This window comes from Rhinolophus ferrumequinum, chromosome 21 (genome assembly GCF_004115265.2).
Source record: "Rhinolophus ferrumequinum isolate MPI-CBG mRhiFer1 chromosome 21, mRhiFer1_v1.p, whole genome shotgun sequence".
Lineage (NCBI taxonomy): Eukaryota > Metazoa > Chordata > Mammalia > Chiroptera > Rhinolophidae > Rhinolophus > Rhinolophus ferrumequinum.
Genome location: NC_046304.1, coordinates 19541216 through 19566746, shown reverse-complemented (window position 1 = coordinate 19566746; position 25531 = coordinate 19541216). Strand labels below are relative to the sequence as shown.

At 48.1% G+C, this 25531-nt stretch overlaps 1 protein-coding gene across 6 annotated transcripts in view; it reads left to right on the top strand.

Annotated features, from left to right (window-relative positions):
- The window catches only part of KSR1 (kinase suppressor of ras 1), a 145044-nt gene that overhangs the window by 56591 nt on the left and 62922 nt on the right, over window positions 1-25531 (top strand). For all 6 annotated transcript variants that reach the window (XM_033089259.1, XM_033089258.1, XM_033089261.1 and 3 more), the window contains one exon: window positions 24056-24196. In XM_033089259.1, coding sequence (XP_032945150.1) covers window positions 24056-24196 — 141 coding nt within the window. Of the gene's footprint in view, window positions 1-24055; window positions 24197-25531 lie in introns of those variants that run through there.

Here is a 25531-nt window from a genome sequence, read left to right as displayed (position 1 = left end):
TTAGGGAGAGGAGCTCAGGCTGAAGGCATTCCTGTATTTCTGCTGTAGCTAATTCAGAGTATTAAGACGAGAGAGAGAGAAAGGTAATATGAATGAATGCATGAGAAAATGTCCTGCCATCATCGTGGTAGGTAGGAACTGGTGGTTTAGAGATAAATGTGGCCTGGCGGGGGGTGAGGGTGAGAGTGTATGTTGGTATAGCAACTGTCAAGAGCAAGTTGGCTATATCTGGGGAAATTAGGGATGCACGTGGCTTACTGCCAGAAATTTCACTTCTATTGTCTGTACTAGAAAAGCTACCACGCAGGTGCTCAAGGAGAGGTAGGTAGGGACGTGCATTGTAGCGTTTTTGATTATCAGCAGGGAAATATAAACGATGGTATATAAACATCACGATGGTATATAAACATCGTGTAAAACTATTCAGAGGTTGAAGCTAATGTATGTGTATTAGCCTGGCTACATTTGAGAAAAAGATGGGTAGAAAGTCAAGTTGCACAGGATGTGTAGTAATAAGAACCATTTCTGTAAGTGAGAACCATCAAAACAATGTAGCAAATGTATGAAATCCTAGATAGGAAGGTTACCCCCCACAGTCACTGCTTGTAGGGAGGGCGAGGAAGTAACATGCTCTGGAAGAGTATAAGGGGTGTGTTAACTTTATTTACAGTGTTTCGTTTCTTATTAAAAATGTCTGAAGCAAATATGATAAAAACGTTAACATTTGTGAAATCTGGTAGTGAATGTATATTATATGGCTCTCTAATTTTTTTAGATATTTGAAATATTTTATTTAAAAAAAAGAGAGACATAAAGAGCTTCCTGGACAAGAAAAAGGTGATTCTTCATCACCAAACGAGTATTACAAGGAATCTTAGAGGGACTTCTTTAAGATAGGAAGGGGTTAGGGATGGGTGAAAGGGTAAGAGATTAAGAAGTACAAATTGGGTGTTACACAGTAGTCATGGGGATGTAGGGTGTAGCATAAGGAATACAGTCAACAATATTGTAATAACTAGGTATGGTGCCAGATAGGTACTAGATCTATCAGGGTGACAGATGGGAAAGGGGTTGGGGGCAGGGTGAAAAAGGTGAAGGCATTAAGAAATACAAATCGGTAGTTAGAAAATAGTCACGGGATGTAAAGTATAAGGAATATAATCAATAATAATGTAAAAACTATGTATAGTGCCAGGTGGTACTTGTTAGGGGGATCACTTCCTAAATTATATAAATATCTAACCACTGTGCTATACACTTGAAACTAATATAAAATAATATTGAATGTCAGCTCTAATTGAGCATTTTAAAAATGGGGGAAGATCCATAATATTATGATAGCATGGTACAATGTCCAGGGGTTGCTGGACTTCTCATGGTGATCATATCTTTAGCATAGAAAGTAAAATCAATAATGTGGTCATAGCACTGTGTAGAGCTAGGTGGGTCCTGTCGAATACCTATGATGTACACCTGAAACTAATATAATATTGTATGTTAGCTGTATTTTAGTAAGCAATTAACATAAAATCACATAAAAAAGGAGAGACATGTTCATTTAGTTGCTCATAATCTAATCGAGGAAAATGGTAAGGAAACAGCCAGGGGCCCCCAGATATGAAGGTTGATGTTATTGACCAAGATAAGGAATGTAAGAGAAGATTGGTTTGGATGGACTATTAGTTAAAATTAAGTTCGGCTTCATTCACAACATCCGTAAAGTAAAATAACAGTGACTCAAACACGTTAGTTTTTCTCACACATAAAAGAAGTCTGGAGATAAGTAGTAGCTCAGCGTTGGTCCAGTGGATCCCCAAAGTCATAATGAAGTCAGATCCCCTCCAGGTCAACCCTCTTCTGACATGTCTTGTCTTCATGTTCTAAGATAGCTGCTAGAGCTCCAGTTAGCACATCAATCCAGACAGTAGGATGGGTGAAGTGCTGGAGGAAGGATGTGTTCTGTAAATATTCTTTGTGAAATTACCACGTGACACTTCCCTTTCCATGTCATTGGCCAGACACGAGTCATACAGCTAGCTATACCTAGCGGCAAGGGAGAATGGAAATGGGCCAACTAAAACCTCAGCATTCTGTGAGGAGGAATGGAGGGTGGGAAGTGGGAGGCAACCAGCTGCTGAAGGGCGGGCGGCAGAGAGCAAGGTTGGCTCCGATTGGATGAGTGTGAGGTGCCTCTGGGCCAGGCAGGCTGGCCATCCATTTGGAAGTTGGATAGATGGGTCTGGAGCTTGTGAGAGGGGTGGGGCTCAGGTTTCTGGAAGCCAGGGGCAGGCACTTCTGGGAGGAGGAGAGACTCCCTGTGCTAATACCCCGGTGAGATCAAGCAGGATGAGGAGCGTAGAAATAAGAAGACTGAGTGTGTGTGTATGGGGGGGTGGGGGGAGTCTGCAAGAGCATGTTTCCGTGAGGTAGGGAGATGGAGACAAATGGAGAAGTAAAGAACAGCTGAGAGAATATTTCAAGACCTTTGGGCCTGAAGAGAATCAGAGAGAAGGTGGAGGGAAAGTGTTTTCTGAGGACCAGAAAGACTTGAATGAGGGTTTGGAGGCTGAAGGGCAGCTAGACTCCCTCCCCTCGCCCCCAGCTGCCTTCAGAGGGAAGGAGGTGACTGCGGGAGGTGATGAGTTCCAAGGGGGAGGAGAGGCAAGTTGAGGGAGTTCAAGTTGGTGACCTCTACTGTCGCTGCACAAGGGCTTGTAGAGTGTTAAAACCACTGAGACCCAGGAATTGGGAAAGAGCAAGCAGTTAGGTGGGAGCAAGTAAAAGAACTGCGGAGCCATAGCAAAGTCGAAACCCCAAATGTTGGCCTCAACCCGTCTGCACACTCAGTTTTCTCCAGCATTTACAGAAGCAGAAAAAGATCAGTTACCCAGGATCTGGAGACACACAATGGGTGTCAGGAAAAGGCCAGGGGATGGGGGAATCCTCGGGCAGGGGGCTGGAATGACGGTGTGGAGTTATATGTGGTATACTTAGTCCTAAATGGCAGAAGAGGATGGGACGCATTTTGGAAAGACAGGCATACCTCATTTTATTACACTTTGCTTTATTGCGCTTCATAGACATTGCATTGTGGTTTTTATCTTTGTTTTTGTTTTTATTTTGTTTTGTTTTACAAATTGAAGGCAAGGTTCTCCACTAGCAAAAAGATTATGACTTGCTTTATTGCAGTGGTCTGGAATCGAACCCTTAGTACCTCTGAGGTATGCCTGTGTTCTCATTAAAATGATGAAAACACTATAAAAAGCCTTGGCCCATGCAGTTGTAAATGTCAGAGCATTTCCCCACCGTTGCTGAAAACCTCATCATCCTAGACACGCAGAACTGGTCATCTCAGTCACCCAAATCCGTGCCTCTGTACACCGTGACTGGCATTCGTTTGCAGACCACTTATTGATTATTAAATTATACCCTCTTGTTACTTGGGAGCCAGGTTACGTGGGCGGGGCTCAGATCTCAGCTCTGCCTCTTACTAGCTGCATGACTTTGGATGGGGCAGCACAGTCAGGCAGGTTGTGTACTGCACAAGGGCCTGAGAAGATGCCAGCATGTGTGTGACTATGCTCTGTCTCTCTGGGGGAAGGGGCACCTCCTTCCAACTTGCTCAGAGGTCTCTATGGTCTAGTTTTGGCCCCGACCTTGGGCAAATTTCTTAACCTCTTTGTGCATGTTTCTTCTTCTGTTGCGAGGATAAATGAATTACTGCGTATAAAATGTTTGGAACATGGTAAGCACCATACAAGGATTAGCTGCTGTGATTATATATAATTGGCGAATGAGCTGAGTCTCCTTAATCTGAAGGCTTATCTTGGTTGGGTTTGCCAAAGCCTGGCATTTGGGAAGGGTTGGGGCTCTTGATTTGCTGAGTTTGGTTACTGAGCTTGCATGTCTTCCCATAGGATTCTTTCCAAACCTTAAGTTTTTCCAGGGTGCGGCTGCTCATTGTTAAGGCAGCTGACCTCGGCATTTCTGGTGCTTTCTTCATCCGAAAGAGGATGGGGTGATTGGGACCAAGGACACCCCAGGTAGGCTGGTATGACTAGCTATTCAGAATTTTGCCTAAATTCTCACTGTAAATGTCAGACTGAAGAAATATAGGTGGGATCCAGGGAGAATGCGAGCAGCACCCCCCAATCCAGAACTGTTTCATGGAAGGTGGGGCCTTCTCCCTATGGCACACATGTCTGCTTAGGAACTGGAACCTGACTACTTACCCATATCCTTACCTGGACCAAAAATCAGGCCGCGTAAGAAGCATGAGAACAACATTCATGTCTTGGGCTCTGACCAAATGCATCAATTCATCCTGCTCATCACCATCTTTTTTTTTCTTCTTCTTCTAATTTTTATTGGGGAACAGTGTGTTTTTCCAGGACCTATCAGCTTCAAGTCAAGTCGTTGCTTTCAGTCTAGTGGAGGGCACAGCTCACTGGCCATGTGGGAATCTAAGCGGCGACCCTGGTGTTATAAGCACCGCGCTCTAACCAACTGAGCCAATCAGCTGCCCCCATCACCATCTTTAGAAGAGAGAAGTTTTCATATTTTCTTGATTTTCAGGACAAGTATCTTTTCATAGTTTAATTATTTCTGATATTGGATGTGTTGGCTTTAATGTAACACTTGTTTGTTTTCACGAAATGCTCCTTTTGTATTGATGGTGTATCTTATAAATGAGTGTTACTACCTTACCTGTGTGCATCCAGAATGGATTTGGTTTTTTTTTTGGTCAGAGAAAGGGCTCTAATATTACTAATTTCTGAGAGAGAGTTGATGGGGGCCCCTCGCCAGTGTGTAAGTTAATGCAGCCTTTGAAAGAAACTGAAGCTCGAGTGGTTTAGTAATTTGTTAAAAGTCACACAGCTAGAAAATAATGGATCCAGGATTTGAGCCCAGCTCTGTCTGATTCTAAAATTTAACTTTCTTCTCCATATACAGACCAGTACTTCTACACATCTGACTTCTGCTATTTTCTAAGTCTGCGATGACCCCTTTTCCTCCTATGGCAATCCCATCTATTAGTCTTTCATTTTGAATAACATTATTTTGTGATTTCTAAAAAGGACATATGTTCTTCATAGAAAATACGTGAAAAAAAAAGTGAAAACATCAAAATAATATCCTGTGTTTCCGGTGTTTAAATTTTGATAAGCTGAATGAAAGAAAAAATAATGCTTTCAAATTAAAAAAAGACACATTGGCATTATACTGTAAATGTGGTTTTCTTACCTTGAATTGTTAACTTGCTATGATATCATGTCCATTTACCCATGTAATTAAATATTCCTTGAAAATGTGATTTTTTTTTTTTTACTAGCATAGTCTTCTGCTAAATGAACACACCAGAATTTAGTTACCCACTTCCTTATGGTTGGCTGTTTTAAGTTACACTTTTCATGGACAGCCTTCCGCTCACACATAATTGTTTCCTTAGGATAAGGTGGCCACTTTGTAAAGCTGCTGTCACAGTGTTGCATTTCTCCACCGCCCTCCAGGAAGGCTGTACCTCCCAGGGATCCCACTGCAGCCCACACCAGGGGCTGTTTGGAGAAGGACTACCAGCATTGCCCAAATCCCATTTGTTTTCATGTTGCATTTCCTTGCTTATTATTAAGGTGGAGAAGTTTGTTTCCTTTGAGATAAGTGTGTATATTTCCTTGGCCTATTTTCCTAACCCTTTTATGGACTCCCACTTGTTCTTTAAGACCCAACTCAACACCCACCTTTGCCAGGAACCCTTTCTTGCTACTTGTTATTTCTCTGAAGCTGGAAGCTATATTTATTTTCACCTCTGAATTTTCACAGCAGTTTGTGTCTTAGAACCACTTGTCAACTACCCCTCTGCAGTGTACCTTGATTATCTTTGGCTTCTACTAGAATCTAGTCTTAGGGTCTTAGTCATTTCTGTATTACTACCTGTTGTTCCTGGCACAGTGCTGGGTAACTCGTAGGTATCAATATTCTTGGGTGGATGGACGCACAGTGTTCTTAAAAATTAACAAGGACACTAATGCCACTGTATCAAACTGTTTTCTTCCTTTCCTCGTTCTCTTCTGAATCAGGGAGATTTTGCTCCATCCTCAATGGAGCAGGGCAGGTGGAGTAACCAGCTGTGCCAGCCTTTGTGAGAAGGCTGTGCCTGGGAACCCCAAGCAAGGCTCCACTTCAAACAGGACATTGCTTTGGGCTACCTACCCAGACTTCTCAACCCTGGCTGGAAGAGAATAACCACTACCCTCCACTTTCCTCTTTTGACAATTTAAAATGTATCATTATTACTAATCACTTCGTAAATTTAGTATGTGGTACTTTAGATCCTTTGGAAAACAGAAATATACAAAGAAGACGGTTACCAATAATAGTCTTCCCCACTCACACTCAGCTCACTCAGAGGTCGACCTTTTCTGCCGTGTTTTCTTTTAGTTGCATTTTTCTAGGCAAAAATGCTTTGCATGTTTTCCCTGCATAGTGTAGCCACCTATTGGGTAGTTCTTTTTTTTGTACTGCCTTTGTCACTCAACAGAAGAACACCAAAAACTTCTCCATGTTTTTATAAACTTGTTCGGTGGTTTTGTAATAGTGGATGTGGTTTTACCATAACCTAATCAGCCCTGAGTTTACTGTTAGGTCTTTAGATTGTTCCCGCTGTGTTAGTCTTACAAACAGGGATGGACTGGATTGTGCCCAGTGTAGCTTTGTTTTTTCTTTAGGGGCACCCCAAGGCTGACTGACCCATACTAGCCCTTCCTCCTCATTCTCCTCTCTTTGGGGTTGGTACCCGCTACGCTCTTGGTTTGTGTTTCTCAGTATCCGTGTGTAGCAACCTATTGAGAAATGGCTTCCTTTTCAGGACGAAAACTCAAGCGCTTCAGCGCTGAGGAGGCCACAGGAGAGCATTATCATACCCCTCGGGTGTCAGGGCCTTGGCGCTGCGTGGCCCTCCTTTCCTCTTACACCCAGGCTTGTAGAGGGTTCAGCGGAAGGGGAGGCTGAGCCTTTGGAGGGGCCACAGGCCTCCGACTTGGCAAAGCTGCTCTCCCCAACAGGTGGCTCTGGTCACGCCCTCCAGGTCCCTATAGGAGTTTATAGTGAACACCTGGGCCCATTTTCTGGCTGGTCCCAGACTTGGATCCCCTACGGCAGATCTGCTGCCTGTACTTCCTGGTTGTGACCTACAGGGGCTGCTGGGGTGGAAGGAGTCCCGGAGCTGTCCTCAGCCTCGCTCCTCTAAAGAGCTGCTCAAAGCATGCCCTTGAGCTCCGAAAGCCAGCTGTCCCCGCTGAGGAGCTGCAGTTACAAGGGCGGCGTGGCCTAACGGTCCAAGGCTTGGACTGTGGAGCAACACTGCCTGGGTTCACATCCTGCCCCTGACAGTTACTTTCACCCCCACGTGGGGATAATAATAATAACACCTGCCTCCTCCAATGAACGCGTTAGCATTTATAAACTAAATAGTACCTGGTTTGCTAAATAAAAATAGGGAACCAGAGGCCCAGCTAAGCTGCTTGCTCATGCAGCAGGTTGCACCCAGGCCTGCTGTCACCCAGCATAGGGAACAAGCACTGGACAGGAGGCAGGAGACGGGGTGTCTGTCCTGACCCGACCCTCTGACTCTCTGTGTGACTTGGACTAAGGCACTGCCCCACCCTGGGCCTCAGTTTTCTTGTCGGTTATGTGAGATGACATTGAAGGCTCTTCTCGTCTTAGAACATGCTAGGATTTTGTGCTTAACCTCAGGAAGGTTCCAGTCCTTTCAGTAGCCCCTCCTGGTTGACAAGGTCCTTAGTCAGGGCTGACCGCAAAGACTGGCCACAGGAGATCCAGAGCCCTGTAGGATTTGCCAGGATTTTTCTCAGCTCCGGTGAGCTCTCCTCCACCAGGAGGCTGAATTAGAGAGTATCTGGGTCACCTGGGAATGGGCCGTGGGAGAACCGGCCTCCTTGGGAATGTGAGACGTGTGCTGTCCTGCACGGCGGAGCCGGGCTTGAGGTGTGGGCTGCCGGCACCTCTGCTCCGTGAGCCACAGTACGTCCCGGCCCTCAGAGCTCGCTGCTTGCCCTGAGGTCTTTGTGTGAGCGAAACTGGGTCTTATGCAAGAGCCTGTGTATATCTCTACTTGGAGCTGTTACATCAGAAGGCTACATAATCAGAGCTCGTGATCGGGGAACGAGCAGTAGTCTCTTGTTCTGGTTCTTTCTGTGGACAGGTAGGAAGGAGTAGGATGTGTCTGACAGGCCCCTGGGGAGGAGAGGACTGTGTGCTGAGGAAGGGGGCTGCGGCTGGTGGATTCCCTCTGGGGTTCCGCTGGTCCCCCAGGCCTTCTGGCAGGTGGCAGAGCCACACCTGGCTGGGTTTGTGCACCGTGTGTCAGCGATGTGTCCACACAGTGGGAAGGGTCTTGATCTGAATGGTGGGTTTGGGGTGGGGTGGCCTCCTGTAAGGTCATGCCCAGGGCCTCATATCGGGAGGGGCGGCATGGGGCGTCAGGCCTTCCTGGGTTGAAGTTGGCTCTGGCATGAACCAGCTGAGTGACCTTGGGTTGGCTCTCTGAGCCTCCAGGTCCTCCTTTATAAAGGAGGATCCTCATACGAAGATGTCCAGCACTGGCCTGGCTCACAGTGGGTGCCCCAAACAGATCAGTCACTGAAGGAGGTAATATGGCTTGTGGCTGGAGCATGGATTCAGCAGTTAAACCCCCTGGGTTCAAATCCTCGTCCTACCACTAACTAGCTGTGTGACTTGGGACTGTTCCTTGTCCTCAGTTTACCCCTCTGTAAAATGGGAATAGGGTTAGCGCCTCTCTTACAGATTTGTTATGACGATTAAGTGACTTAATACTTGTAAAGCAATTAAAGCAGTGCCTGCCTAACACTGACTAAATGCATTGTCAGTGTTGGCTGTTATCTAATTTCGTCAGTAAGTTGTGGTCAGTTGATTTCTTGGGAAGTTGGCAGCCCACCTGCTCTGTTTATTTTGAAATGGGGCCCTTCTCTGTTCAGTCAGAATTTATCCAGGGTGGCAGGTGTGTGTGTGTGTGTGTGTGTGTGTGTGTGTGTGTGCGCGCGCGCGCTTTGTCATTCCTGCCCCAGGCCTGGAGAACAGCTCCTGTTACAGCCCGTGTGCCAGGCCTGGAGCCTGTCCCTCCCAGGCGCTCCTCCACTTGCATCCTCAGGTTGCGTGCATCTTAATAGCTGTCTTGTTTGCCTCGTTCTTCTGCTCAGGCCGCTGGCAGGGGTTCCTGTTGCACAGTCTGGCCTGTGTGTTGACCTGCTCTTGACCTCCCAGGAGTAAAACAAGCGTTAAGGCCATTCTTTGAGGTGAGTGTGTTCTTGCCTGGCCTGGCCTCATCTGCATTTGCCCCTTCAGGGAGCACATGAGAGTAGCATGGGATTTGCCATGTAAATGGACTCATTCAGGAACATGTTTTAGAATCTTAAAGCAATAAACAGGTCAGAATTTAACTGCTTTCAAAGATAACAAGATCCTGGCATTTTCATGATAAAGATGGCTGATGATAAGTGTTGACAATGCAGTGCTCAGCACTTTACATCTCCCTCCCGTGAAGGTAGTACTAGCCCTCCATTTTACAGACAAGGAAACTGAGGCATACAAAGGTTAACTTAACCCAAGTTAAGGCAGCGGGACAGCAGTAGAGCCGGTCTGTTAGACTCAAGGCCTGAGCACCTGACCGTCCATCCCTCTCTGACCGCCCCTGGCTGGCATTCCTGGAATAGCTCAGTGGTGACATTCTGTTATCTGAGCCCTTTCTCACTCTCGATAATAATAGTTTTGGTGATGTGAGCCCAATACAGCCTGTGTAAACTGAGGTGCTCAGGGGGAGAAATTCCATAGTCTTTTGGCCTTTGCATGTTAGAGAGGGCTGTCCCCTCTTCTCTCCCAGAGCTGACATCTCCTTAACCCGGCTGCAGTTCCATTTCTAAACCCCATATTTCCGTACCTTCTTCTGCCCAGATAAAATGGTCCCTTAAAATGAGAGCTTTGAAGATTTTATAATGAAGAAGGTCATGGGTAATGGAATGGTCTTCGCATGTCCCTTGTTATGTAAAGAGGCTTGGGTGTCCTTGTCAAGCTGCACCCCCTTCCCTAAGAGGTATCTGAGGGGTCCCCCGCTGGGAGTGACCCCAGTGGGACTCAGTGTTTCAGGAATGCTGGATTTTAATCTACTAACTTAACCTCATGCTGTTTTCTCCAGGGGTTGGGGTATATCGTCATAACAAATCTGTGAGAGAGGCGCTAACCCTATTCCCATTTTACAGAGGGGTAAACTGAGGACAAGGAACAGTCCCAAGTCACACAGCTAGTTAGTGGTAGGACGAGGATTTGAACCCAGGGGGTTTAACTGCTGAGTCCATGCTCCAATAGCCTGAGCTATTCTCCTCCTCATGCTGTCAGGGCTGTTTGTTTCTATAAGCTGGTTGTTCTCCTTGTTCCATGCGGAGCCTGTAGACATGTCAACAGATCAATAATCGACACCTGCATTTGGACACTCCCCTTTTGAGGTCTCACTGTCAGCTGTTAAAATGCTGGCCTTTCCCACGATTAAGGCCACAGAGAAGGGAGGTGGCTGCAAATGTTTACTGGGCACCTAGCACTCCAGCTGCAGGACGTGAGTTATATCGTTCTGTGTTCACGGTCATCTTTCGAGGGTGATCTTTCCCCCCTTGTTTACAACAGGAAATACAGGCTCAGAGACATTCTGGCGATTGCCCACAGTCTCTTAGCTGAGCGTGTTTCCTGTACATATGGTTTGGAGAGGACTGGACACAAACAGCAGCCCCACACTGGCTGGAAAAGGCTCCTCTTGGGTCTGGCCACTCTGGCAAATGCTGCCTCTCTCCAGCCTCTGTCTGTCTGACCCACCTCTGGGGGCTGCTGGGAAGAGTGGGAGATAGAATTGTTGGAACAGTGGCTTTTGCTCTTGGCAGGTGTAGGGTTCCCTTCTGCCTGGGAAGAGGGGAAAGAGTGGAGCTCAGGAGTAGGAGACACCTGGGCTGGGAGCTAGCTGCCTGTGGGATGAGGTGCCTTTGCCAAGTTGGACCTTCAGCTGAGGGCTTCCGACAGATACCGTGTTTCCCCGAAAATAAGACCTACCCAGACAATCAGCTCTAATGTGTCTTTTGGAGAAAAAATTAATATAAGACCCGGTATTATATTGTATTATATTATATTATAAAGACCGGGTGTTATGTTAATTTTTGTTCCAAAAGACACATTAGAGCTGATTGTCCGGCTAGGTCTTATTTTCGGGGAAACAGTAACAGAACCCCACCCCCAGGAAGCACCTAGTTCTAGTAAATCAGACAGATGGTCTCTGCCCTGTTGGCTCATTTGCTGGAGAAACTCAGCTCTTAAGCTTCCTGCATTCCAAGGTGCTGGTATGCCAGAAATTCCCTGGACAAGCAAGCAGGGAAGTCTTGTCTTTATAGTAAAAATGCTAATAAAATATCTCTAGAATCTGCTCTTTCCTTTCCACCCACACTGCCACTAACTAAATTACCTTTTGTTCTCATTTGCTAAATTGCGGTGGCTTCTTAATTGATTTTCCTGTCTTTGATTTCTCCACACCCACTTCAATCTGTCCTTCACATGGTTTCCAGAATGATGATCATTCAAAAATGCAAATCTGATCATGTTTCTTCTTTTGCTTCCCTCCCCACTCCTGCTAGATTGGGTGCAGATGCCTTAGTTTGGCCTTCCAGAACCTTCCAGGACCTGCATGAGCTGGCCCTGTCCCCTGGCTGACTTTGCTTTCCTGATGACCTTCCCCATCCCCCATAGCAAGTAGTCCCCAGCTACTTGCTATGCCCTTAAAAAAAAAAAAAAGGTTTCTTTGTGACTCTGGGCTTTGTTCATGCTATGCCTCCCACCGTTCCTACCCCTTAGCCTCTGTCTGTGTGCCATACCCCATGCCTCACCCTAACCCATTGAGCTCATTTTAGAGATTACTTCCCCTTTGATGCCTTCCTAGGATCTCAGCCACCCACTCCACAGTTAGACCTAGTCCCTTTGGGATCCCACAGCAAATACACAAACCTCTGTCAAGGCACTGAGGTGGCATGCCCCATGTGGCATCAGCTGTCCTGGTCTGGAAGGCCCAAAGAGACCCACTCCCATGCCTGACTCCTTGCTGGGGGTGGCTGGGTGGCCATGCTCAGCTGGCATGCTGTCCGACTCCTTGGAGGCTCAGGGCCTCTCCATGTAGTCTCTCCATCAGAGTAGTCGGAGTAGGGCTCCAGAAGAATCTTCTGCTGTCCTGTTTGTTACAGCAGCCACAAAGCAGCCCACATTCACAGGGAGAGGAAATAGACCTTAGATTGGAGGAGTGTGAAATTCTTGGTGGCCATCTTTAATCCACCCTGGTGGTCTACACTTGTGTCATAGCTTCAAATGATCCTGTGATTGTCAAAGGGCAGAACACCTCTCACCACCCACTGTCAAGAACAGGAGCTCTCCCACCCATTCTTTTTCTCTACAAATGCAAGCCGCTACACATCCTGCTTCACCCCACTACCCCTGTGTGCACTCCTGGAAGTTGGGTCGTCTTGTGTCTTCCTAGGTGCAGGAGGCAGCTGGGAGTGGTATTCCCAAGCATTCGGCATCAACTATATCAGGCAGGTAGTTAGAACAACAAGGACTCCACTTCTTTCTACCTCCCCAGTCAGGTTCAATGTCCAGTTGTACTTCACGTCCTGTATAATGGACAGGAAGAAACTACAAAGTGTTATATGTGGATTAGATACAAGTATATATAACTCCGAGCCTCAGTTTCTTCATTTGAAAAAGGAGGTTAATAATAGTACCTATCAGAGAATTAATGTTGGTATTATATGGACAATGCACATAAAATGCATAGCACTGTGCCTTGCACATAGGAATATCCAATTAAAAAATAAACACAGTACACAGTTGTGGTAAAAAACAGTCCTGGAATATAAAAATTACTTGGAAGTGGATCATAGACGTAAACAAAAAAGATAGAATTCTAAGGCTTCTAGAACATAAGAGAATATCTTTGTGAATGTGGGCTTGGCAAAGACTTTTTAGATAGGAAATAAAAAACACAAACCAAAAAAAAAAAAAAAAAAAGAAGGATAATTTGGACTTCATTGAAAAAAAAAAAGAAAGGAGTTCCTCTTTGAAATTTGGAAGGACTTTTGGAGGAATGCTTTTGGATGGCACATGGTCCCACAAAGAATCTTTATTCTTTTGTAGGTTTTCTGGAAGCCAGCAAGAAACCTTAGCCTTAGAAACAGCCGTAGAAGGTTTAGAAGGGGGTTTGAAATAGTGTGGGCTTCATAAATGTTAACTGAATGTTGCTTTTGGTTGCAAGTAACAGAAAATGTGACTTTGACAATTTGGCCATTATATTTCTCCTACAATGAGATGCTTGGAGTTAGGTGACTCTTGGGTTGGTTCAGCTGCGGAACAAGCGCTTGGTGTCTCTGGGGTTCCCTGGACAACTCTTGGCAATTCTTATCTTCGTAGCAGGAAGGGGAGACTGTGGGCAGCAGGCACCCCAGAGACTGTCCCACTTGTGAGAAAAGAAAAGACCTTCCCAGCAGTTCCAGTGGACATGTCCTTGTGTCTCATTGGACTGTCACACATAGCTAGCTAGCTGCAAGGGATGCTGGAAGTGGGGGCTGGATCATCACAGTAGCCAGGCTAGGACCCCGTCCCAGGTCAATTATATGGATGTGAAGTCAGGGTTGAGAACCACTGACCCAGACCCGTTCAGCATTGGGCACAGTGCTGCCCCAAACAAAATCAGTCTGTGAGCGAGGAAGCCGTCAGGAATGAATACCAGATAGATAATGAGAGCGCCTAATGTAGTACCCATCATTCCAGGGGAGTTCACCGTCATAATAGTTGACTCCTGGTATCTGAGGTGCTCACCTGTCCCTCCACAGCCTTTTACCTTTTCTGTGGTGGCCTGGGTTGTTGTACAAACAGTCATGTGCCTGGAAAGGAAGGCCTGTTTCCCTGATGTACGGCACAATCTCCTACTCATTGCAGCTGCTTTCAGCTCAGAATCTGAAGTGTCTCACCTTCCCCCATCCCTCCCTTCTAGTGGCTTCCAGGGGACCAGGTCATAAAGTTACGTAAGGGGGTGGGCTTGTTGGCAGGAATCCACCTTTGCCATTAGACACAGCCTCTGCCTATTTTTCTAGGCCGCTGCTTGGTAATTCATACCCAGGTCCCTTCCAGAGTGCAATATCAGGAATTCCCAGGGAATACCTCTTGTAATTGAGGGGTTCGGGGCCAAGCTGTGCTCTGTGATCCTGGTGAACTTCGGGCAAGCATGTGGAATAAGTGTTTGAACTGGGACAAAGGCTGTGTCAATTACGGATCTGGCTTGGGGGTGACATAGGGGCCGACACCACATCTGTGGCTCCTGACACCTCAGTTTCCCAACAAGAGCGTGGAGCACTGGGGCTGTCAGGGATGCTTGGAGGGTGGGCATACCTGGTCCCCTTCCTTGTCTCCCACCGTCCTTTGGTCAGTTCTGTCTGTGGACACATTTGTCACCCCCACTTGCATGAGTTCCTCAAGCTTATGCCCCAGGTTGCTTGTCACCATGCGCCAGTGGCTCTCAGGGCCTGGCATCGGGAAGAAGTTTACTGACCCCTTGTTGAATGAATGGATGATGGATAGAGGTTCTCCTTTCTTTCCTTTGTGGAATTGCTTCAGGTCCCAGGCAGCTAGGGGATGAAGCGGATGTCTTGCTTTCTCATGATTTACTCCAGTATGTCCCCACAACCCCTAAGGACTGCTGGTTCTTTTAACAAAAAAGTGTGTGTGTGTGGGTGTGGGGGGCACATTTGCAGGCCCATAATATTGAACTGAGGCCAACTGGAAAGTCCGAGATAGTTCATTTACCGGCTTTTCAAGGTAAAGATGGTTTTCTGAAGAGCACTTTTATTTCATTCAACTGTAATTCTCAAGTGGAAGCTGTCTGAGGATGTTTCGGTCAGGGAAATGCTTTCCTCTTGAAAATCTTTCCTGTTGAGTGTCATGACCTCAGTGGAGCCTGAGATGGGATAGCAGGTGTTGCAGAGAAAACTTGGTTCCTTGGCCATCCACCCCTGGCCCAGCTCAAGCTCTATCTCTTCCAGGAAGCTTCATGTGTGCTTCTAAGCCACGTCAGTCTCTCCTTGCCCTGCCTGCTCATAATTACTACCAGAGCAATTAGAATGGGTGATGGAATCTAATGGGGGTGCTAATTGCACAGAGGAAGTTAATTAATGCTGCCGGTGATTCTGGGCAGGGTCTCTTGCACCCCCTGCTGTGCCAGCCGCAGGGGGCACTCACACCCATCAGCCAGGCCATAGACTGATCCCATTTGGATTTGAACCTCCCATCTGCAGCCTGTTGTCACGTCTGGAGTTCACAGCCCCCGTGGAGCCGGGGAAGGGCGGGAAGCCCGAGTTCCCAGCTGTGGCCCTCTCACCCCAGCCTCCTTGGGCACGGCTCCACTTGTGGTCTGGGGCAGACTTGTTTGTTTGTGTTTGAAGTTTCCCGACTCCGAGTTTGACGTCAGGGCAGGATTGCTGGTGGGAGGCTTGGTGGGGTGATCGTCTCTGCACAAATGCACACGTCTGGCAGCTTCGCCAGGAGAGCAGGGGTGGGGGCCAGAGACAGACGGACAAAGGATGGTTGGTTGGTTGTGAAAAGCCCGGCTTGGGGATTGAGGTCACTTTCTCCCTTCCTCACCCTACTTTCCCTGGTGCTGTCGCTCGCTCTGCCCCTTCCCTCTAATAGAAGCCCTGCTGGTACCCTCGAGAGCTCTGTGGGACTCGGCCGTGCTGGGGGCCGAGGGCTCGGCTCACTCTGTGCCTGTGTGTGGAGCTGTCAGTTGCGTCCTGACCTCCAGAAGCCTCCTTGCATTCTCAGAAATCATTTTGCAATACATTGGCCGTGGGAGCCAGACCAGACTGCTTAGCTGCCTGGGCTGGCAGGATGTTCCCGGGAGCTTACTCCAGCTTTGGAGAGGAGGAAGAAGAAGTAAGGGACCAGCCCCGAGGCCCTGTCTGCAGAGCTGGTGGTGCTGGGGAAGGAGTGGCAGCTTCAGGGACCCTTGAGGGAAGGCTGGAGGAAGTTGCGAGAGCTTGGACGACTTCCTGAATTTTGGGATGGGGTAGACAGAGACCTGGAACTAGGAAAGACTACAATAACATCCTGTTAGGAGTTCAGTGCTGCCCTCCTGGAAGAAGGGAGTCAGGGTCCCATAAGTGTTGGTGATCTGGAGGCTGGTCCAAAAATTACACCTGCTGACTGAGTAACCCGATGGGAAGAGGATGGAAGTGTGGAGTGTCCATCTCGGTGCCCACCTCATTCTGCAAGCATGCTGGGATCTCCTTGAAAGAGGCAGACCCAGGTAACAGGCAGGGTGGTGGCTAGTTTTAATGAATTCAGAGCTGGTTTGGAGTCAGGGATCAGGTATAGCCTAGACGGTAGGTTATTGCAAGTCAGGACCAGAGCCAGTGGCCCACTGTGTGACTGGACACATTTGGAGAGTTTGGGGGCAGTCTGTAGCTTTTATTCAGAGGATTCACTGCCTGGGGCAGTCTGGGCATTGCTGGATTTGGGGAGGTGGGCCCTGCCCGCTGCCATCCTGCTTATGCCGTTAGGACAGCTTAGCAAAGCTAAGGGGGTGGATAGCAGGAGTCATTTGGGGGAGAGGGTGTGGTACAAAGAAACAGCTGGGTTGAGGCCTCAGTCTCTTCACTATTTGAGAAACTTACAGAGTTCTTGGTGCCTCAGTTTCCTCACTTGTAAGATGGGAATAACAAATGATACCTGTAAGTCTCATAGATTTAGTACGTGTGGTTGGCTATTTGTGAGTGGCCCTAAGTGACGAGCTGTACTTGTCATTGTGCTTTGGCTGGACTCCGAATTGTGCATTACTGTTGGCAGGATGGGTGGGCATCCCTTAGCCAGTGAGTGAGCCAAGCAGGCCGCCCAGCGTCCGTAGCTCAACATCGCTCTGTTTCCCTCCACGTGATGTTGCGTGCACAGTACTTCCCATCAAGAGTCTGGAAGGATCTGTGATGTTTTCAGTGGTATGTAACTGTTTTGTGGGAAGAATGACGTGCTCAGGGACGTCGCCAGCTTTCGGGTTATGTGGCGGTTGGGACATCTCTCTTGTGCTGTCAGGGATCTACTGCAATTCCTACCTCCCGGAATTTTCATTGAGAATCCGGGGAGAGAAGGTGATAAGGTGCTGCCTAAATGGAAGAAATCATTGTTACCACTAGGGTTGATCTTGTAGCGTTGACGTGATTTCCGTGATTGAGAGAGCCTGCTGCTGTACATGGGTGTCCATCTCCGCCTGTGCCTGGGGTTCATTTGGGCAGCTGTACTTCAACATCTGTCACATCTGTCCCCATAGGCTGAACCACCTGCCCTGCTTGAGGCGTAAAGACCTGGGATACTGGGAAGAGTACCCATCTGCTCAGGGTCCTGTAGCAGCCAACATCTGAATCAGGATTAGGGTGACAAACGTCTTAGCATCTGGCCACTTCCATAGCCTGGATTATGAATTTGGGGGTTACCCACAGAAGGGACCTCCTTATCCCACACACTGAAGTTTTAAGGTGCAGCTGGCTTTGTTCGCAGTCGGTTGTCTGGAAAGACATGGTCTGCAAAGGTGTAGAAGCCTGGGTAGGATGGAATCCAGACAGCACTAGCCCCAAATCGACACTCCTCACCAAGGCTGTGCTTTGGGGCTGAGCAGGACGGATACTGACAGCAGCCTATTTAGTGAGCACTTCGTGTGTTCTGCACATTGGACGAAGCACTTTGTATACATGAATCCTGCAGTGAATTTTCAGCTATGGAGTGTACGTTATTTTCTCCACTTCACAGATGAGGAAACTAAGATAAAGTGGTCACTGCCACACAGCTCGGAAGTGATAGCACCGGGGGTAGACCTTAGGCCCGCCTGTCGACACGCCCGTGTTTCCCGCTGGGGGTGATGGAACAGTTAACTGATGGTAGGCGAGGCCCTGACCAGTCAGAACAGATGCTTTTATGGTAAACAGGTATGGGAACACCTGTGCATCAGATGGAATGTTTGCCTGGTTATTACCACTGTACCGCCTGGCCAGTCTAGCACAATGGCTGGCCTCCAGCCAGCCAGCCTGGGAAGCCTGCAAGAGGTTTCTGCTGGGATGACGGTTTCAGCCGGCATTGCCCTCTCTCTGTGGGGGGCAGGGCAGCTACGCCTCCAGCCCACTGTGGCTGCCTCCAAGGGATGTCAGTTCTGTGGCCACAGAGGAGCCCCATGTTCCAGATCAGCCTGGCCCGTGGGTCGTCTGTGACAACTGTGATGCATTCTGAAGGGTGAGCCTGGGATCTGGGGTGCCAGCTACAGGGAGGTGGGTTTAGGTCCAATGTAAAGGAAGAATGACAAGGAAAGAGCCTCCCCCGGGAGAGGCTGCTGTCCCTGCACTTGGCATCTTTGAGCAGAGCAGACGTGTAAGGCCTCTCGTGTTCCTGTGATCCTTGCAGTTCTGGGAGCTGCTTCCTTTTCCTGCGGAAGTTTCTCTCTGTCAGTGGCATGTGCTTTGGGCGATCTAACAGGTGTCTGCTCTTCAGGGATATGTGACAGGCTTCACCTCCACGGAAGTGAAGCTCACGGCAGCCTCTGTTTGGGAGGCCTGTGTTGGCGTCACGTTGGAGCAACCTGTGAGCTGGGCCTTGGCCCTCATGCCTTTAAAATAAATGTACCTAATCTGTGCCATCCACCAGCATTGTTCTAAAGACCAGCTTTCGGGTTCTTCTTTAGCCCCATCTCTGAAATGGGTGTGATCCCACCCATATCTTCCCTGTTGTCCAGGGAGGGTATAAGTTAACCTGAATGCTTTGCCCAATGAGGATGCTACCTACCACAGCTACCACTGAGCATGTGAACATCCGACATTCATATTTTCTCATGTAAATCCTCACAAACAGCCCTTTGAAGCAGACCAATCCCAATTTACAGATGGGAAGACTGAGGCCAAGGTTCTATCCATGTTCACCTGCTGAGGGAGTATGGTGGCGAGGGGCTTTGAGACCAGGTCCGTCTGTTTCGAGAGCCAGAGTTCTTCCTCCCGGAGCCAGGCTTCCTCTTGGATATGGTTGGAGTAACCAACAGTAACGTAGTAGGACTTTTATATATATTCTGTTGTTGTCCCCAGCACTTTTATAGTAGTTACTTTGGCTTCAACTTCCATAAAATGATACCCTTTGTAAAGGTGGTAAGATTGAAGGTGAGCTAAGGGGGATTTCCCCAAGAGCCTTGATCTAAATGTCAGAGCTGGGACCAGAGACCAGATCTTTCAGCCTAGGACACTTAGTGAGCACCTGCTGTAGACCGTGTATTGGTAATACCCACCCACCAACTGTTTATGGGCTGACTTGACACTCCTCTGCTCTTTCTGTACAACAGGCTGCGTGTCACTTATGAAGCCAAAGAATTTTGGGGTTGGGGTGAATGAGACTTTAGTGCCAGGGTCCTCCCTTATGGCCAGAGTACGAATGACTCTTACTGCTATTTCCATCGCTGAAACCCTAGGTGCTTTTCTATTCCGGAAAATTTATATCTTGCGGTTTTGTGGTTAAGAGAAAATGACGCTACCCATGAAAGGTCCCCTTGCAGGCCCCTGAGACTGGGCTGGCAGGCCCCACTGTGGTTTCTCTGGGAAAGTAGCCCCTGGGTGCTTCTGTGACTGTGACCAATTTTCCAGAAAGTGAGAGCAGCCTTATATTTGCTCAGTTGTAGCTGCTGCACACTGGGCACCTCCATCTTTTGTGAATGAGAACAGCTTTGCTCCTTTAGCAGAACCCAGATCTGCAGGTGTCGTGTCTTCTTTATGAGCTCTGGAGGAGAGCAGCTGCCAGGACGCCAGACCTGCTGGCAAGTGGGTCGCAGTGCACTGCCGGCCAGGCTTAGGGGTTGTTAACAGGATGCAGCGAAGAGTCATTTCAAGGTCTGCATGGTGCTACCCACGAGCCTGCGTTGGGCTCTCTAGAAGGGGTCTCTAACAGCCTTTGAACAAAGAGACTGCTCTCGCTCTTCTGGGGAACTTACAGGTGTTTGAGACTCTCAGGCGCCCGAGTCATCACGTACCCAATTGGCATTTATTTTCCATTGTCATTTTGGTAAATATATATGCCTGTCGGGGCTTTAAAATGTATTGTGTTTTCATTTGTTTATTCATTCAACAAAGGTTTTACAGTTGCAAACCATATGCCAGGTGGTAAGCTGGTTCTTGGGGAGCTAGTGGGGATCAAGAACACAGACCAGGCACCTGGCCTCAGGAAGCGTACAGTCTAAAGAAGGAAGCAGACCAGTGACGTATGAGAATTGCAATGTGTGACCTGACGGAGGAGAGGGAATGAGGCTAAGGATTTGGGGAAGGCTTCTTGGAGGAATGGATATCTGAGCTGAGTTGTGGAGCCTGAGGGGCCACTGGAAAGAACCTTCCTGGCAGAGGGCCTGGAGGCTGAAAAGGGCTGGACACGCCGGAGGGGGCTGAACTAGGGAAAGCCCCAAACGCTGGCTCATTGCTGAGGCCAGGCCGCCTGACCTTGATGCTGACCTGTGATGGCCAAAGTCTTATGCAGAACAGATGCGTATGCGTTACTCGCTGGCTCCCCGGGATACGGCCCTGGGATTCTCAATGCCAGTGACGGACAGCCTTCACTGTGGCTGCTGTCAGTACCGGCAGCCCCACCTCTTGGTTAATGTGGAAAAAAATGGTTTTGACTAGGCACCGTTGTTTGATTTATTGCCCCCTGTCTTTGGTCAGCTCTTTGACGCTGTGGTTTGAGAGCAGTTTGGAGTGGAGGGAAGAACTGGCCGTGAGTAAGATTTTAATACGAGGATAAGGCCCACGTGTTTCTTTGTGTCTTTCCTTCCTCAGGATTTCTGAGCACATGTTATGTTCCAGGTGCAGTAATAGGCGTGTGGGTACAGTCACAAATGAGGTAGACACAGTCCCTGCCCTGATGTGTAATAATAGGGAGACTACGGTGGGTTTCCATACTATCGTTCCATCTTCCCAACAGGCGTGAGCTAGATGTTATCATTCCTGTTGTACAGGTGAGAAAACCGAGACTCAGAAAAATTAACAAACTTCCCTGAGGTCACACAACGGATACATGGAAGAATCTAGATTTGAACCCAGATTCTGTTGAACTCTGAAGCCTGTTTGGTGTCCAGTGCCCTGGGAGCTCACATCTGTTGGTAGAAACCGTATTAAGCTGGACTGGGCGGCCCGCTGTGACAGGGGCTGCCACAGACACGCTCCGGAGGGCAGATGGGACCTCTGCTCAGGCCTGGGAAGTCCTGCCCAGGCCAAGCACACGGGGGCTGGAGGAGGGAGGGACTTCTGGCCAGAGCAGACAGTTGGAGCAGAGAAGCCCAGTGCGTAGGAAAGTATAGGAAGTATTTGAGGAATAGCACCTAGGGGAGTATGCACCTGGAGGTCAGGGTGGGCCAGAGGTGGAGTGGAGATGAGCCTAGAAAAGAAGTTTGGGAATTGGCTTCTGGTCACGCCGAGAGGGATGGGATGGATGGAGTGGGGTCGGCCTACATGAGGGACGCGATTGCCTCCACTGAGCCCGTTAGGATACAAGAGGCACTCGTGTCTTCGCGTTTATGAGTTTCATACTCTACAGATGTTCCCAGGGGCTTAGGTTTCATAACAGGACAGCAAATACACTTCTTGTGTGACAACTTGGAGTTGCCTGGCTCAGCAGAGAGCATTCCGTTAGCAGCGTCTGCGCAGAGGTGTAAAACCTCAGCAGAGAATGTTTGATTAGTAATGTCTGCTCTGGGAACCTGAGGGGCGTGTAGTGTAGGAATGCCGTGGGTTTGCTTCTATCTAGGTTTTACTAAATGTCGAAACTGTACAAGTGAGTGGAATTATTTTTGTTCTGACTCAGTGTTCCCTCTCTAGCAATTGTCCTCACTTGCCACAGAGCCCTCTGAAGATAGCAGGACTTAACAGACCTGCAGGCCAGTGCCCCTGAGTCTAGCCGTTCGTGAGCCTGGGACCAAACAAGTTTCTGGAGGAGATTTCAGAAAGGCTGATGTAGAAGCAATGGTTTTGTTGTCATTATGAGTCTCACTTCATGCCTCACATCCCTCTGGCCACAAGGGTTCTTTACCTCGGTTCTGTGGAGAGAATTCTGGGTGTCTCTGAATTTGCAGGGGAATATTGTTACCTTTCATTTCTTAAGCTTTCATTAACCTTAACTGAAATTTAGTATGTTGTTCAATTTGGATGTAAGCAACAAGGCACAGTGGTCTCAGCAAATACGTGTGACTCGGTCACCAGTAGAAATCAGTTTTCTTATCATGATACAGTTGTGGGGCTATCTGAAAAAAAGCAGTTTCACATTTGTCACAGTTTCAAACTTATGATAGCTATGAGACCCACTGCTAGGTATTATTTAATATTATCTGGCTTTTATAAAGAAGCTTTTAGTACCCTGTCACAATTTTAAGTAATATTTTGATAAATGTATTTACATATAATTCATTTCCTTTGCAATCCACAGTGTTTTGTTTTATGCACTTAAGAGCGTTGTTCTTAGAAAGGGATGGGCCTCCCCAGACTGGTAAAGGGGTCCGTAGTCCAAAAATGGTCAAGAGCTCCTGTTTGGATGTTGGGAGCCTTCCTAGATATTTGAAACTTAAAATTATTAATTATTTTTAAATATTGAGACTGAGCTAACAGAAAGAGCTCTTACCCTTTAGAGAAATATACTGAGATGTTTACAGATGAAAGATAAAGGGATGTATTAACAACAAAACCCTGGCAGGGCAGTAGGACGGGGAAGTAGCTTGAATGGCATCGTTCCCATTCAAGTCTTTGAAGGTGGTGCTTGCCTTCTGGGGAGACTTGAAAGTCACCAATATGAGGCCAACAGAATCTTGTCAACATCTCAGCAGCTCTTTTTGGGTCCATGGGCCACTTGATCTCAGCCGAGCCAGGGCCCTCGTCTTCTCCAGGTCATGCACTCATTTCCATCTGTTTGAGTCCATTCCCCCTTCTTTTTAATCAGCCCTGGGCTCTGCCCTCCCCACAGGTCTTGCCCCCACCGTTGCATTCCTTAGTAGTACAGTGCAGGCCACCCAGTTGGAGCCCAGTGTTTGTCAAAGAGAATGCCAGGCTGACCTTAGTTAATCTTATTTTATTCGAAGTTTTGTAAAGCTGTGGACACTTTCCCCTGGAAAAGACATAGACTCACACATCTGAAGTTTGCATCCATTTTTGGGTGTGGGTCCCGAAAGCCTGTTTTTAGACCGGATTCAAGGACCCTTGCTAATAATGCCACGCACAACCCAACAGGCCTGCCCAGCATGTATAGGCCAGGCATGCACTGAGTAATTCATTTCTTCTCAACCTCCCTGAGAGGGAGGTTCTGTTATTGTCCCATTTTCTGGAGGAGGAAACTGAGGCTTTTCTGGAGCCAGGATGTTATGTTACTTGTCCAAGGTCACAGGGCTAGGATGTGCCTGAGCCCCTGGATCCCAACCCAGGCAACCTTCTTCTAGGCTGGAAGCATCCTAAGTAGAAGGTTACTCATCCTCCCCAAGTCCCCACATCTTCCATATCATTGATTACTAACCCCCTGAACCTAACCTCTCCCCACTCCTCCCCTCACTCAGGCAGGAAGCCCTTCTTGTTTTAATCCCATTCTCTGTTGTGACCAGTCTTGCCCATACTCTCCGAGGATCATGGTCCCAAGGGTGAGGCAGTGTCAGCCAGCTTTGGCTGGGGTAGGGGCTTATGGATTTTCCCCCAGGTTTCCTGCTGGCTCTCCCAGACCCTTCTCTTCTCCTCCTCCCTCCCCCTTTCCCTGCTTCAGTGCTGTTGGAATGACAGCCAAGGGGAGGGGAATCCAGCAGGTTCCAGCCCTTCTCACTGCTCCTGTTGGTCAGAGCTCCCCTGTAGCGTGCTCAGGGCAGCCACGTGTATGTGCCCCGAATGAACTGGCCTTTTCTTTCCTGGGCTCCCTGCAGGCGAAGCTGGTCCGGTACATTTGCAAGCAGCGGCAGTGCAAGCTGAGTGTGGCTCCTGGTGAGAGGACCTCAGAGCTCAACAGCTACCCTCGCTTCAGTGACTGGCTGTATACCTTCAGTGTGAGACCGGAGGTGGTGCAGGTACGCGGGCCGAGGGGACTCAGGGCAGGGGCTGGGTATGCAGTGGGCCAGGCAAAGGGACCACACGCAAAGCCAAGGACAGCTCCATGTGGCTACAACTGAGGGGCGATGCTCTGTACTCTCAGCATGGGGGGTGTGGGGGGACAGCAGCAGCAAGAGGGACCCAGGGTAAATGTGGCTTTAGCATGTGTCCTGTGTGCCATTGCTTTATGAATGAGACAGCCTGACCACACCAGTCGTTCATTGGTTCACCATAAGGACAGCAGCCAGCATTTCTGAAAGCATGGACCATGTGACAGCCACTATGTTAAAACACTTTGTATAGATAATGTCACTGAATTCTCACAAAACCCTGTGAAGAAGTTATGATCAGTTACTGCTATTTCGTACTTGAAATTAAAGCACAGAATGGTTAAATAATTTGTTTAAAATCATACCGCTAGGAGGTGCTAGCTTTGGGATTTGAAAATAAGGGTGTGCGTGTAATTTTCTCTTTTAACTGCTATAATATACTGTTCTTCTCCTTTGTTCCTTCTTCCCATTCATCCAACCTACCCACTCACCCACCCACTAACCAGCTAACGAACCAGTGTGCAAGGAAAGCATAACACATACCAGTGTCAGAGGTCCAGGACAGCTCTCACGGGACATACATCAACCAACACTTGGCAGGAGCAGTTCACCCCGTCAAGTCTTTTAAATCCGTTACATCTATTCTAAAAGTAAAAAGATTGATTCTCGCTATTACATATATGAGGTGTGATCAAACAATATGGTGAAGGTTTAAATGAAAAAAAATGTATTATAGTAAAAGACACATTGCCATGAATCCCCCTCAGAATACGCCCCCTCGCTTTAAACACAGGTCTGGGATGGTCTTTGTGTGGTGGGATTTGTCCCCTTGGCCGTTTTGATGAGTTCTCTGCTGATCTTAACCCTTTCTGGCTTCCTGACTGGAGCCCTGATTCTTCCCTCAGGAAAATACATCCATCAGACGTGTGTATAGCCATATGTGTGTGTACAATCTTCTTCCTTTTCAATACTGCCATCCTGGGCGCCGTTTCTCTAGGGTTATCTAAATATTATTTCAGCTTTTGGCTTCAGATTGTGGTCACTAGTTTGTGGTCATAAGGTTTCCAGTAAAGAGTGCCTTTCTGCTGGATGAAGAGTGGGGACGGATATGGAAGTGACCACAGGGCGGTGGCGGGGCTTCCCGGTTTCTGGGGTGGTAAAGGGGTGCTTCACTCTTGACTCCCTTCTGACCTGAGTGAGGTCTCAGCCCTCTGCAGCTCCAGAGCCTGCTGTGGTGTTGCTGACAGACGTGACCTTTGAGTC